The following is a 14,936-nucleotide window of genomic DNA, read 5'->3' on the forward strand; positions in this document are numbered from 1 at the left end:
CACTGCTTAGAATACTCTTAACACAGATGTCATTGTCATATACAGGCCGCATAGATAGAAAAAGGACCCCTTTAGGGCCATTGTTGGCCGGTCACGTGCAAGCCGAACTGTCAAAACCTCAGTCATGTGTCACTTCAGTGGACCCTCTTAATACATATTGACTTCAATTCTTCAATCGCATGTTTAAAACTACAATGCACCGTGGGAAACTAAGGTTGGCAGGAGTCACAAGGTGATCAGAGTGTGTTGGTTTCCTCTTCATTGTAGTTGAAAATGTAAAATACTTCACAATAAATCACACACAGACTAGAGCAGTGCAGGAAACATACACTGCATGACCAAAGGTATGTGGGCGATATACTATATATACAAAAGAATGGACACCCCTTCAAATGAATGGATTTGGCTATTTCAGCCACACCCATTGATGACAGGTGAATAAAATCGAACACACAGCCGTGCAATCTCCATAGACAAACATTGGCAGTAGAATGGCCTTACTGAAGAGCTCAGTGACTTTCAACATGGCACCGTCATAGGGTGTCACCTTTCCAACAAGTCAGTTCAAATTTCTGCTTAAGCTGCCCCAGCCAACTGTAAGGGCTGTTATTGTGAAGTGGAAACGTCTAGGAGCAACAACGGCTCAGCCGCAAAGTGGTAGGCCACACAAGCTCACAGAACGGTACCGCCGAGTGCTGAAGCATGTAGGGCGTAAAAATCGTCTATTCTCAGAAGCAATGTCAGCACATTAATGACATCGATTTACATGGCCGAGCAGCTGCACACAAGCCTAAAATCACCTTGCGCAATGCCAAGTGTTGGCTGGAGTGGTGTAAAGCTCGCTGCCATTGGACTCTGGAGCAGTGGAAATGGACAAATCAGTGTTTGGCTGATGCCAGGAGAACGCTGCCTGCCCGAATGCATAGTGCCAACTGGAAATGTTGGTGTAGGTGGAATAATTGTCTGGGTCTGTTTTTCATGGTTCGGGCTAGAGCCCTTAGTTCCAGTGAAGGGAAATCTTAACGCTACAGCATACAATGACATTCTAGACGATTCTGTGCTTCCAACTTTGTGGCAACAGTTTGGGGAAGGCCCTTTCCTGTTTCAGCATGATAATGCCCCCGTGTACAAAGTCCATACAGAAATAGTTTGTTGAGATCGGTGTGGAAGGACTTGGCTGGCCTGCACAGAGCCCTGACCTCAAACCCATAATACACCTTTGGGATGAATTGGAACCCCGACTGCGAGCCAGGCCTAATCGCCCAACATCAGTGTCCGACCTCACTAATGCTCTTGTGGCTGAATGAAAGCAAGTCCCCGCAGCAATGTTCCAACATCTAGTGGAAAGCCTTCCCAGAAGAGTGGAGGCTGTTAATAGCAGCAAAGGGGGGACCAACTCCATATTGATGCCCATGATTTTGGAATGAGATGTTTGACAAGCAGGTGTCCACATACTTTTGGTCATGTTGTGTATGTCAGAGAGAACCTTGAGGCCCAGCAAGATGGCTGGAGCTGGTGCTCATCATTCAGGTAACAATACAAACACACACATCAAATCTCTTACCAGAAGAAAATATATATTTTCATTCTCAGAGCTTGAAATAGCAACTGAACATGTAACCAAAGCTGAGACAAAAATAAAGATGAGGTTGCAGGAGAAGAAAATGTCTGTCAGATTGATGTTATAATAGCAATGTGTGCCTCAGTATATTTTCATTTGATGGAAGAGACCCTCTGGAGCTGCTGCAGTGTGTTCTACTGGCTGGGATCATAGGCCTATGTGTCTACTGTAATGAGTACAACAACCTGACTAAAGAGAGACGAACTAGAGACCAGCCACAACAACCTGACTTAAAGAGAGCAAACCAGCTTCAGAGAGAGACAGAAAGACTGAGACCGTGGTAATAGGGTTTTTATTAGCCGATATGTTTCGACTTGAGGTTGAGCAGTAAATACATCTTCCCCTTCAAGTCAGAAGGATCCTCAGCCATAATGTTTGCACCGCAGTGATGAATGCGGATATGGCTAGAAAACGTACCCCAATCCAGGGATGGAAGATGTGCCTGTACTCCTAATGATCCCATTATCCGATATGGAAAATCAAGAAGATTGAAATAGTGCTCGTTCTAGCATTAGCTAGCCTAGCATGCTGACGAAAAAGGCAGTTAAATAAAAAAATGTGCAGTAATTCAGTCTTCTTGATTTTCTATATCTATTCATCATCAATTGCAGTATTAGTGTTGATGATAATAGTTCTAATCACACTTAATAACTGTTAGTAAATATCCAATTCATTATGTGTATGTTTTCTAAATGATGTCATGAACCAATAACTCCTTTACAGTTGGTTTCTAATTGAAATAATAAATCATTTATAAAATATGAAAATACAATTAACAGACACCTTAGTCATTAAACATGACAAATATTTTGTAACAGTGTTCATGAAAATAATGTTTAATTGACATTTTTATGTTTGTGCTTTTCTAATAACCAATTTCTGTGTTCATGAGGGACTCATTGAACGAATCCTCACTATCAGTATCTGCAATTTGGCAGTACGCCCAGAAACTTGTTTTGAGAACGAAAGATATCTTAGTTTCAAGGTCTCAGCTTTGAGAGAAGAAGCCTCGTGAGTTATTAGTCTGTCACATGCATGACCCAGTGTTGGTCGGTCACATGAAAGAAGTAAACGTTAATGATTAATTAATTATGAATGATGAATAAGCTAAATCATGCAAATATAATTTGTCTGTATATAAGAGAACTAACAGGACTGCCCCAGGTAGAGCTCCTGATTGACATGTGTACTTGGTGCACTGAGTTGGTTGGAACCTCTCCAGCGCGCTGATAATAAAGAATTATTAATTTAAGATGTATCTTCGAGTGTCCCTGTGTAGTATTTCCACAACAATTGTTTGAGTCTTATATCTCCCTCTCTAACTTTAAGCATCAGCTGTCAGAGCAGCTTACCGATCACTGTACCTGTACACAGCCAATCTGTAAATAGCACACCCAACTACCTCATCCCCATATTTTTATTTATCTTTTTTCTCTTTTACACCCCAGTATCTCTACTTGTACATCATCATCTGCATATCTATCACTCCAGTGTTAATGCTAAATTGTAATTATTTAGCCTCCATGGCCTATTTATTGCCTTACCTACCTACTCTTCTACATTTGCACACACTGTACATCGATTTTTCTATTGTGTTATTGACTGTATGTTTGTTTATGTGTAACTCTGTGTTGTTTTTGTCGCACTGCTTTGCTTTATCTTGGCCAGGTCGCATTTGTAAATGAGAACTTGTTCTCAACTGGCCTACCTGGTTAAATAAAGGTGAAATAAAAAATTAAAAAGTGTTGGTAAGTGTTTCCTATGGGACCCTATAAGCTTTGGCTACATTGCATGTTTTCTCTTTGCTACATCATGTAGCTAACATATTCTTGCTTTGCATATTCTGCTTTGATTTAGAAGATACTGTTGTACAAACAACATGCTGATTTAGGTCTACACCATCACTTGTATTATCAGGCTGTATTAGCTAGCTACGTTTGCTCTTACTCAGTACATTTATTAGCTAGCTAGCTATTAGCATTAGCGGCTAACAATTAGCATCTCACAAGATTTATGGCAATTTGCTAAGAAAAGACAAACTAGCTGTTTGCTGATGTAAGAAACACAAACCTTTAGTGTCATTATAGAAGGCTAGTAGATTTATATTAAGAAGCAATGTGAAAACAGCATTGTTGTCATCAATATTGTTGACCTGGCCAAGGCTTTCGACTCTGTCAATCACCGCATTCTTATCGGCAGACTCAATAGCCTTGGCTTCTCAAATGACTGCCTCGCCTGGTTCACCAACTACTTCTCAGATAGAGTTCAGTGTGTTAAATCGGAGGGCCTATTGTCCGGACCTCTGGCAGTCTCTATGGGGGTGCTACAGGGTTCAAATCTCGGGCCGACTCTTTTCTCTGTATATATCAATGATGTCGCTCTTGCTGCTGGTGATTCTCTGATCCACCTCAACGCAGACGACACCATTCTGTATACATCTGGCCCTTCTTTGGACACTGTGCTAACAAACCTCCAAACAGGCTTCAATGCAATACAACACTCCTTCTGTGGCCTCCAACTGCTTTTAAATGCTAGTAAAACTAAGTGCATGCTCTTCAACCGATTGCTGCCCGCACACTCCCGTCCGACTAGCATCACTACTCTGGACGGTTCTGACTTAGAATATGTGGACAACCACAAATACCTAGGTGTCTGGTTAGACTGTAAACTCTCCTTCCAGACTCACATTATGCATCTCCAATCCAAAATAAAATCTAGAATCCGCTTCCTATTTCTGAACAAAGCCTCCTTTACTCATGCTGCCAAACATACCCTCGTAAAACTGACCATCCTACCGATCCTTGACTTCGGTGATGTCATATACAAAATAGCCCCCAACACTCTACTCAGCAAACTGGATGTAGTCTATCACAGTGCCATCCGTTTTATCACCAAAGCCCCATATACTACCAACCACTGCGACCTGTATGCTCTTGTTGGCTGGCCCTCACTACATATCCATCGCAAAACCCACTGGCTCAGGGTCATCTATAAGTCCTTGCTAGGTAAAGCCCCGCCTTATCTCAGCTCACTGGTCACCATAGCAACACCCACCTGTAGCACGCGCTACAGCAGGTATATTGCACTGGTCATCCCCAAAGGCAACACTTCCTATGGCTGCCTTTCCTTCCAGTTCTCTGCTGCGAATGACTGGAACGAACTACAAAAAGCAGCATCAGCTGTCAAAGCAGCTTACCGATCACTGTACCTGTACACAGCCAATCTGTAAATAGCACACCCAACTACCTCATCCCCATTTTATTACTTACCCTCTTGCACTTTTGCACCCCAGTATCTCTACTTGTACATCATCATCTGCACATCTATCACTTCAGTGTTAATGCTAAATTGTAATTATTTCACCTCTATGGCCTATTTATTGCCTTACCTCCCTAATCTTCTACGTTTGCACACACTGTACATAGATTTTTCTATTTTTCTTTTCTTTTGTGTTATTGACTGCTCATTTGTTTATGTGTAACTGTGTTGTTTTTGTCGCACTGCTTTGCTTTATCTTGGCCAGGTCGCAGTTGTAAATGAGAACTTGTTCTCAACTGGCCTACCTGGTTAAATAAAGGTGAAATAAAAATAAATAAACAGGGGGCAGGGCTAGGTCTGTGTGGAAAGTGGCACAGAGAGAGATGACTCAAGTAGCAAAGTAAACTATAAAAGTTTACATTACACATGGCGTATCACATTTAACAAACCAAACATTCAAATACTGGTATAGAAGGTAAAGTAAAAACCCAAACCGGTCCCTGCATAAATACTGGTATATCATAAAATAAGGTATACCGCCCAGCCCTAGCTACAAGCCCAAGCAGCTGCTGAGCTGTGACACGCGGATCAATCACTTCAGGGCAGGCTACAAGAAAGATCTGATAAACCAACAAAGAAGCATTGCCCTTCCAGAGGTTAGTGCGGGTTATAAAAGAATGTCTGTGGGAATGAGTGTACTGTATGTTTTATCTTGGACCTTTGCCGTATTTTTCATATGTATAATAACAAAGTGTGATTCAGGTGAATGGTATTGCTTGCTGCAGGCTTTTCAAACATTTAAAATTATTTTCAATCTATGCAAATAAAGTGTGACTGCCAAGTCTAGCCTTGCTATCTCACATTAAAGGGATAGTGCAATATTTTGGCAACCAAGCCCTTTTTTCTACTTACCCAGAGTCAGATGAACTCATGGATACCACAACACACGATACGTATTACACATGATATGTATGTCTCACAAATGCAATTTCGATTCAATACAACCTTTTTTTATTTACAGCTTTAATCTTTATATGTGTGCACTGCTTTGCCTATTCATGTTCACTTTCACTTTAATCAATAAATAAGTCATTCATTTATAAAGCTATAACTTGTCATTTCATCGTGAGCCTTTATTCCCCAATTTCAGCGTAAATCTAATGTCAGTAATTTTATTTTGTGTGCGTTTGTTTTGATTCAACTGTAAGCCAACATGACTTAGAACCAGTTGTGAATATTTTGTTAATTGTGGACAAACCTGCAAAAGAGAGACGAACTACAGAAGTTATAACAGTTATTCCTTCTGTTCCTAGACACTGACAATACATATACCCACATATAGTAAAATCTTTCAGTATAGAATACTATGTGCTATGAACATGATCACAACATCAATTTGCTTTGAAAGAAACAATGTTTAATAAGGACGCTTTTACACATCCTGTAAAGGGGTGATACAGCATATCCTCAGAGCAACGGAATGATGATGCAGGGTCATAGGTCGTGTTGAGAAACTGTGTCACTTCAATTCTATCTGGCTTGCTTGAACACTAGTGGGTATTTTATTTTCTCTGAGTTATATTGTCTACGGTATGTTTATAATCGTAGAAAAATTGAAATAATAGGGCAATTTATGGATAATAATACAGTACAAATGAAAGCAGTTTATTTCTCAAAAAATGTTTCACCTTGTGCTGTAATAATTGCAATATTCCACATAGGGGCAGGCTGTACCTTACAGTAAGTAACCTTTCTGTCTGCATGGTCTGTGCTACTGACTTATGGTGCATTCGGGAAAGTTTTCAGGCCCCTTGACTTTTTCCACATTTTGTTACATTACAGCCTTATTCTAAAATGGATAAAATCAAATAAATTCCTCATCAATCTACACACAATACCCCATAATGACTAAGCAAAAACTGTTTTTAGAAACTTTAGCAAATTTATTACGAATAAAAAACAGAAATACATTATTAACATAAGTATTCAGACCCTTTGCTATGAAACTTGAAATTGAGCTCAGATGCATCCTGTTTCCATTTATCATCCTTGAGATGTTTCTACAACTTGATTGGAGTCCACCTGTGGTCCACCTGCTTGGCCTGAATGGCAAGCGTCACGTCTGGAGGAAACCTGGCACCATCCCTACGGTGAAGCATGGTAGTGTTAGCATCCTATTGTGGTGATGTTTTTCAGCAGCAGGGACTGGGAACCCGGTCAGGATCGAGGGAAAGATGAACAGAGCAAAGTACAGAGAGATCCTTGATGAAAACCTACTCCAGAGTGCTCAAGATCTCAGACTAGGGTGAAGGTTCACCTTCCAACAGGATAACGACCCTAAGCACACAGCCAAGACAACGGAGGAGTGGCTTCGGGACATGTCTGAATGTCCTTGAGTGGCCCAGCCAGAGCCTGGACTTGAACCTGATCAAACATCTCTGGAGTAACCTGAAAATAGCTGTGCAGCAACGCTCCCCATCCAACCTGACAGAGCTTGAGAAGATCAGCAGAGAAGAATGGGAGAAACTCCCCAAATACAGGTGTGCCAAGCTTGTAGCGTCATACCCAAGAAGACTCGAGGCTGTAATCGCTGCCTAAGTTGGTTCAACAAAGTACTGAGTAAAGGGTCTGAATAATTATGTAAATGTTATATTTCAGATTTTGCTTTAGATTGATGAGGCTGGAAAAAACGATTTAATCAATTTTAGAATAAGGCTGCAGTGTAACAAAATGCAGAAAAAGTGAAGGGGTCTGAATACTTTCCAAATGCACCGTATATAGGTCAGCAACCAAAGAGGTTTAAGCGTGCAGTTTTTAGTCTTGATCTTTGAGGAAAACGACATTCCAGCATTCAAGTTTACATCAAGTTCATTTGAGCCATCTTTGGGGGCCCTGCAAAGTCTGTTAAGGTGCTCCACAGGCCCTGTGGAGCCCCCAGAGGCCAACCTACAAGATGGCCTTGGATCTAGCCTGCACAGGGCCCGTGGAGCACCTTAACAGACTTTGAAGGGGCCTTAAGATGGCTGATATGAACTTGATGTAAACTTGTTAAGGTATTGAAATATTTCTGTAATATTCAAAAATGCACTCTACTCTGGACCTATGATCATGTTGGCCTAATAGACTTACCTGATGTAGGCCACTAAATAAATACATATTTAGAAATAGAAAAATGTTTGTAAATGGCATTGGTAAAATAGTTACAGGCCACAAAGCACATATATTTCTAATTGTATGTGTTTGTTTTCCTTTAATATTCTTCTGAGACTATTTGGAATCGCCTACTGTGCGCCAGTAAAATTCGATGCTTTCTCGAGAACCACCTGGGACAGATGTTGTTCATAACGCGCGGCGGAGTCGAACCGGGAACTGTTGTAGCGTGGCAAACATGTCTACAGTCTCCAGTGTTCACTGATAAGCAGACTTGACATGGACATGGGTACGGATTCCACACAACCCAGAGATCTCGTTAAATAAACTAGATTCGTAATTAGAGTCCTCTTGCTGCTGTCTTCGCACTCGACTTCGAATTCATGACTGGCATGGGGGCACGGTATTGATGCGCTCCATACTGCGCTCAGATCTACAGAAGCCGACTCCGCCGGCCGCAACTCAACGCTTGAGGACGGAACTTCACGCTTTGGTGTGAGACTTTTGGAGTTGCCTAATTGGAACCGCAATTTTGGGCAATGACGGACTCTACAGCCTCAGACCCGGTGAGGGTGAGCACCATCCCGGATCCAACTATTGTTGATCCGTCGACTGTGAACGGCCAGTGCGACCCGACAGATCAACAGCCACCCAAAAGAGCAAGTCAGGGGGAACCTAAATTCAAGATGGACCAGGAGATGAAGATTAGCGATAGCGTGGAGGGGCAAGGTAGGCCGATAACTATGAGAAATCAAACAAAAATAGAATACGCCTGCTATTTAAACGTAGACTAGGATACTTCAGCCTAGAGTGCGTCTGAGTTGTGATATATGTGCGCCTTCATTGGATAATATCGCAATATTATTAATCATTTTCAAGTAAGTTTTTTTTTAATGAACGCTTTGTGCACCAGAAATGATTGCAGTCCACTAACACAATTAGATATAATAGTCTGTCGATAGTACAAAGTAAACCAACATTCTATGTACGTTTCGTATTTTTTCTTTTAGCAGAAATATCTCAACAAACTAAACTGTCATAGCAATGCATTTGAGTTACTCTGAACGCTTATGGGCTACTCCCAACACGTGTCTAGAATTTCCATTATACATTATAAGTAGTCTCTTTAAGCAGACTGGAGACCTGAAACAATTATGGATTAGACTTTACTTGAAGGGGGTATAGTAAGGCAGCCGTAACACATTTATTACGTTTTACACTGACAGACAAACTGCTTGATAATATCAGGGCACTAACTCCATCACCGATCCTACACATCTAAGGAATACGTCTCTGAGATAATTGTATCAATGACCGTTATAGTATAGCCTACATGCTGGCACTCTGATCAACCGACTCTAAAAGAAAACATGTCCACACCCTCTAGCTTCTATATGCAATTCACCTTATTCAAAACACATTTTAGAGGAATATGTATTTATTTATTATGCTGACTCTGTTGCAAAATGTTTAGTCTTTTGCAAAACATTTCGCAACAGAAACCGTTTACTCCAAACTGAAAAGGTTTTGCAACGGAAAAGAGGGTTTCTATTGGACAAATTCAGGTAGGTCCCACCCCGTTTATTCCGTTTTTTCTGTTTGCTTCAAATTGGTTCTTAAACTGTAAAATGGTTTCTTGTTGCTAGAAGTAGTGAATACATCCCAGGCTCTTGAGGTTGCAGTCGGTAGGACTCAGCTAGTGACCAACTTGATTTAATGTCTAGAAGATCATTTCTTGATGGCCCACAGTACCTCATCATTATCACTATTGTGAGACAGTAGTTTACTGTGTAACCCTACACTATTATCACACCTGAGCCAGTCCTCACACCTCTGGGTTTTTAGTAGTCTACAATACAAGGATCCTTCAAATTCGTGTATTGCTTCATTTTTTGTTTGTTACAGAAACCAGGAAGCTTCATAGCATGTACATAATCTTAAATCTATTGTAGGGAATGGACAAAAGATTATGATATGAGTGCTAAAAGCATTCTGGAATCTCACCCTTGCGTGTTGCTTTTGACAGGCTTACTGGAGAGCAGCATGAGGCTAAAGCCCCACGAAGCTCAAAGCTACCGCAAGAAAGCATTGTGGGTCTCCTGGGTTTCCATCTTTGTGACGCTGGTCCTGGCAGTAGCAGCTTTCAGTGAGTATACGTTTCTTCGTTCTCTTGTTCTCTCTGAGGGATGAGGGAATAAGCCTGGTCCCAGATCTGTTTCTGCTGCCTTGCCAACTCTGGTGAGTTGATAAGACAGCACAAACAGATCTGTGACCAGGCTTTGAGGCAATGTCTTCCTGGTGATGATTTTTATATGCGACAGTTCCCAATAGGCTCTTTTTGAACTTGTCAATTTTGCAAATCTTATGACTATAGATAGCACGCCACATGTTGTATGGGTGTATCTACTCTAACACATAACATACAGTACACATACCATACTGCACATGTTTACTAAACATACACTACATGGCCAAAAGTATGTGGGCACCCCTTCAAATTAGTGGATTTGGCTACTTCCGCCACACCCGTTGCTGACAAGTGTATAAAATCGAGCACATAGCAATGTAATCTCCATAGACAAACATTGGCATTAGAATGGGCTTATGAAGAGCTCAGTGACTTTCAACATGACACCATCATAGGATGCCACCTCTCCAACAAGTCAGTTGGTCAAATTTGTGCCCTGCAAGATCTGCCTTGTCAACTGTAAGTGCTGTTATTGTGAAGTGGAAACGTCTAGGAGCAACAACGGCTCAGCCGTGATGTGGTAGGCCACACAAGCTCACAGAACGGAACTGCCAAGCGCTGAAGTGGGTAGCTCGTGAACACCGTCTGTGAACATCGTCTGAACAAAGCTTGCTGCAATTGGACTCTGGAGCAGTGGAAACGCGTTCTCTGGAGTAATAAATCATTCTTCACCATCCCAGACGAATCTGGGTTTGGCAGATGCCAATGGTTTGTCAAGATCGGTGTGGAAGAACATGACTGGCCTGCACAGAGCCCTGACCTCAACCCCATTGAACACCTTTGGGATGAATTGGAACACCGACTGCGAGCCAGGCCTAATCGCCCAACATCAGTGCCCGACCTCACTAATGATCTTGTGGCTGAATGGATGCAAGTCCCCGCAGCAATGTTCCATCATCTAGTGGAAAGCCTTCCCAGAAGAGTGGAGGCTGTTATAGCAGCAAAGGGGGGACCAACTCCATATTGATGGCCATGATTTTGGAATGAGATGTTTGATGAGCAGGTGTCCGCATACTTTTGGCCGTGTAGTGTGTCTTACAATGTTTGACTCCAGAAATGTGCAACATTCAAAAGGTTTATGATGGTCTTATAATAGTAAATGATGCTTGTTAGCCATTTTGCTTAGCAATGGTGGGTTGGCCAAAGTAGAAACAGATCTGACTGCCAAGCTACAGTAAATTGACAGGAATAGAATATATACTTCATTGTCAACACACAGTTCAGTGCCTAGAGTCAGTTCTGCGGTTATTAAGTACCTTGCAGGTATCATCTCCTGCCGTGTAGGAGATGATACCTGCAATCTAAACAGCAGCCCTCCTGGTTGCCAGTTCAGTTAAGACAGGACACTTTTTTTCATGCCTGGCCCTGGGATTTGAACCAACAGCCATACAGCTACAGGTCTGCCTCTCTATCCTCTAGGCCATCTGCCACCCCCAAACGGCTTTCATTCTGCTGGTGGTCATGGAGAGTTATTTCTAGACTGTTACTAGTTTGTGTTTCTATTGAACTTTCCTCCTCTATGTAACACTACATACAGTTGAAGTCGGAAGTTTACATACACTTAGGTTGGAGTTATTAAAACTTGTTTTTCAACCACTCCACAAATTTCTTGTTAACAAACTATAGTTTTAGCAAGTCGGTTAGGACATCTACTTTGTGCATGACACAAGTCATTTTTCCAACAATTGTTTACAGACAGATTATTTCACTTATAATTCACTGTATCACAATTCCAGTGGGTCAGAAGTTTACATACACTAAGTTGACTGTGCCTTTAAACAGCTTGGAAAATTCCAGAAAGTGATGTCATGGCTTTGAAGTGTCTGATAGGCTAATTAACATCGTTTGAGTGAATTGGAGGTGTACCTGTGGATGTATTTTAAGGCCTACCTTCAAACTCAGTGCCTCTTTGATTGACATAATGGGAAAATCAAAAGAAATCAGCCAAGACCTCAAAAAAAAATGTGTAGACCTCTACAAGTCTGGTTCATCCTTGGCAGAAATTTCCAAACGCCTGAAGGTACCACGTTCATTTGTACAAACAATAGTACGCAAGTATAAACACCATGGACCCACGCAGCCATCATACCACTCAGGAAGGAGACGTGTTCTGTCTCCTGGAGCTGAACATACTTTGGTGCGAAAAGTGCAAATCAATCCCAGAACAACAGCAAAGGACCTTGTGAAGATGCTGGATTAAAGAGGTACAAAAGTATCTATATCCACAGTAAAACGAGTCCTATATCAACATAACCTGAAAGGCCGCTCAGCAAGGAAGAAGCCACTGATCCAAAACCGCTATAAAAAATACAGACTACAGTTTGCAACTGCACATGGGGACAAAGATCGTTCTTTTTGGAGAAATGTCCTCTGGTCTGATGAAACAAAAATAGAACTGTTTGGCCGTAATGACCATCGTTATGTTTGGAGGAAAAAGGGGGAGGCTTGCAAGCCGAAGAACGCCATCCCAGCCGTGAAGCACGGGATAGCAGCATCATGTTGTGGGGGTGCTTTGCTGCAGGAGGGACTGGTGCACTTCACAAAATAGATGGCATCATGAGGCAGGAAAATTATGTGGATATATTGAAGTTGTCTCAAGACATCAGTCAGGAAGTTAAAGCTTGGTCGCAAATGGGTCTTCCAAATGGACAATGACCGCAAGCATACTTCCAAAGTTGGGGCAAAATGGCTTAAGGACAACAAAGTCAAAGTATTGGAGTGGCCATCACAAAGCCCTGACCTCAATCCCATAGAAAATTTGTGGGCAGAACTGAAAAAGCATGTGCGAGCAAGGAGGCCTAGAAACCTGACTCAGTTACACCAGCTCTGTCAGGATGAATGGGCCAAAATTCACACAACTTATTGTGGGAAGCTTGTGGAAGGCTACCCGAAATGTTTGACCCAAGTTAAACAATTTAAAGGCAATGCTACCAAATACTAATTGAGTGTATGTAAACTTCTGACCCACTGGGAATGTGATGAAAGAAATAAAAGCGGAAATAAATCATTCTCTCTACTATTATTCTGACATTTCACATTCTTAAAATAAAGTGGTGATCCTAACTGACCTAAGACAGGGAATCTTTACTAGGATTAAATGTCAGGAATTGTGAAAAACTGAGTTTAAATGTATTTGGCTAAGGGGTATATAAACTTCCGACTTCAACTGTACATTATCTGTGAGGTGGACATATTGAAAATAAAGCAAACAAACAAAGCATGTTCGAATAGTTATTGAAAAGCTCAGATTTCTCCGTATTGTATTAGAATACAGTAACTTCTATAGCTCTCACAAGCTCTTTTTTGTGTGATATAGCTCCACAAGACTTCTTCAGGATGGGACCCATGTGGATAAGATGACTCATGTTGTGCTTTGGGGTTGCAGGGTGGAGTATGGAATCTCTCTGTGCTGTTTCATTTCAGCCAGTGTATGAATCTCAACCCCTCGTATATGTCAGTCAAATCATGACTTTTCAAATTTGATTGAGAAAGGTTTTTTTGTCATTTGCACTTTTTTTTTTGCGTTGACAAACCGCCATGTCTGATTAGTCATGCTATATTATCACCCTAGGTTTTAGTTGCAGTTGGATTTCCCAGATGCAGTAGGTACTAGGTACAGTGGTTCACTGTAGGTGTTCACCGTATAAAGTTGGTAACATGATTTTACCTTATTCCATGTCTTTAAATTATTTTGTCTTTTAATTTGTAAGATATTCAGCTAATACAAATTGTTTCAGTGATAAGTGAAAATGCAGCAGTGAATAGTAAACAGTGAAAAGTTCATACAAAACGACTAACTTTCTATTGGTCAAGCGGCTCAATTCATCTCTGTAGGAGTAAGGTGAAGATTCAGCACCCGAGAATAAGTAAGGAGGTCAGGATGCTGTTCTGTTGACTGGAAACAGATCTGGGAACAGATCAAAGTGGAGCCATATTCAGCAGCAATATTCAGGGGAGTTTCAATCTCAAGGTTGCAAGGGGCCATGTCCCAAATGCCCCCTCTTCCCTATATAGTGCACTACTTTTGACCAGGGCCCATATAGGGCTCTGGTCAAAGATAGTGCACTATGTAGGGAAGAGGGAATAAGGTGCCATTCGGGACACAGATAAGGTTTTATACTTAGGCAAGGCTGTGAAGAATATATAGAGAGAAGACTGAAGCCTTGATCAAAGGATGTGTACCTGTCTTGCCTAGAGCTATGCTTGTTATCTACAGCTAACAGTACATTATAATACTGACATATTTGTGCCAAGCAGAGAGTCATCAAGTCCCATTTTTATTCTTTGGTATGGCTCGTCCGGCTTTCCAGCCTCCAACCTTCCAATCTCAGGTGGATAATCTAACTACAAGTCACTGAGTTGGAGAAAGATACAGCCGTTGTAAAAAGTGATCTGCTTGCACACTGATATCTCATTACTCTGAAATCAACCTGCCCCTCAAGAGAGAAACAGAAAGGGCAACAAGCCCTTGTTCAATCACCTCCTCCATGCAGTGTCAGTTTGGAATGAGAAATAGGAATTTAATTTAGAATAGTTCTACAAGCTCTTGGTTTAGCCACAGTCCTAGTTGTGTGGGTTTATGGGGACACACAATAGTTGTTATAGTATTGGATGAATCTGGTCTGTAATTCTGTTTTCGACTGCAGAGTTTCCTGTTTC

At 41.4% G+C, this 14,936-nt stretch overlaps 1 protein-coding gene across 1 annotated transcript in view; it reads left to right on the forward strand.

The window, feature by feature from the left end:
* The first annotated feature begins 8,291 nt into the window (after positions 1 to 8,291).
* The window catches only part of tm163 (Transmembrane protein 163), a 43,330-nt gene continuing 36,685 nt past the window's right edge, over positions 8,292 to 14,936 (forward strand). Inside the window, 2 exon segments of the mRNA NM_001140020.1 lie at positions 8,292 to 8,758; positions 10,056 to 10,175. Of these exon segments, the coding sequence (NP_001133492.1) occupies positions 8,569 to 8,758; positions 10,056 to 10,175 (310 nt within the window). The 5' untranslated portion in view covers positions 8,292 to 8,568.

The sequence above is a fragment of the Salmo salar genome, chromosome 17 (genome assembly GCF_965601325.2).
Source record: "Salmo salar chromosome 17, fSalSal1, whole genome shotgun sequence".
Taxonomy (NCBI): Eukaryota; Metazoa; Chordata; class Actinopteri; order Salmoniformes; family Salmonidae; genus Salmo; species Salmo salar.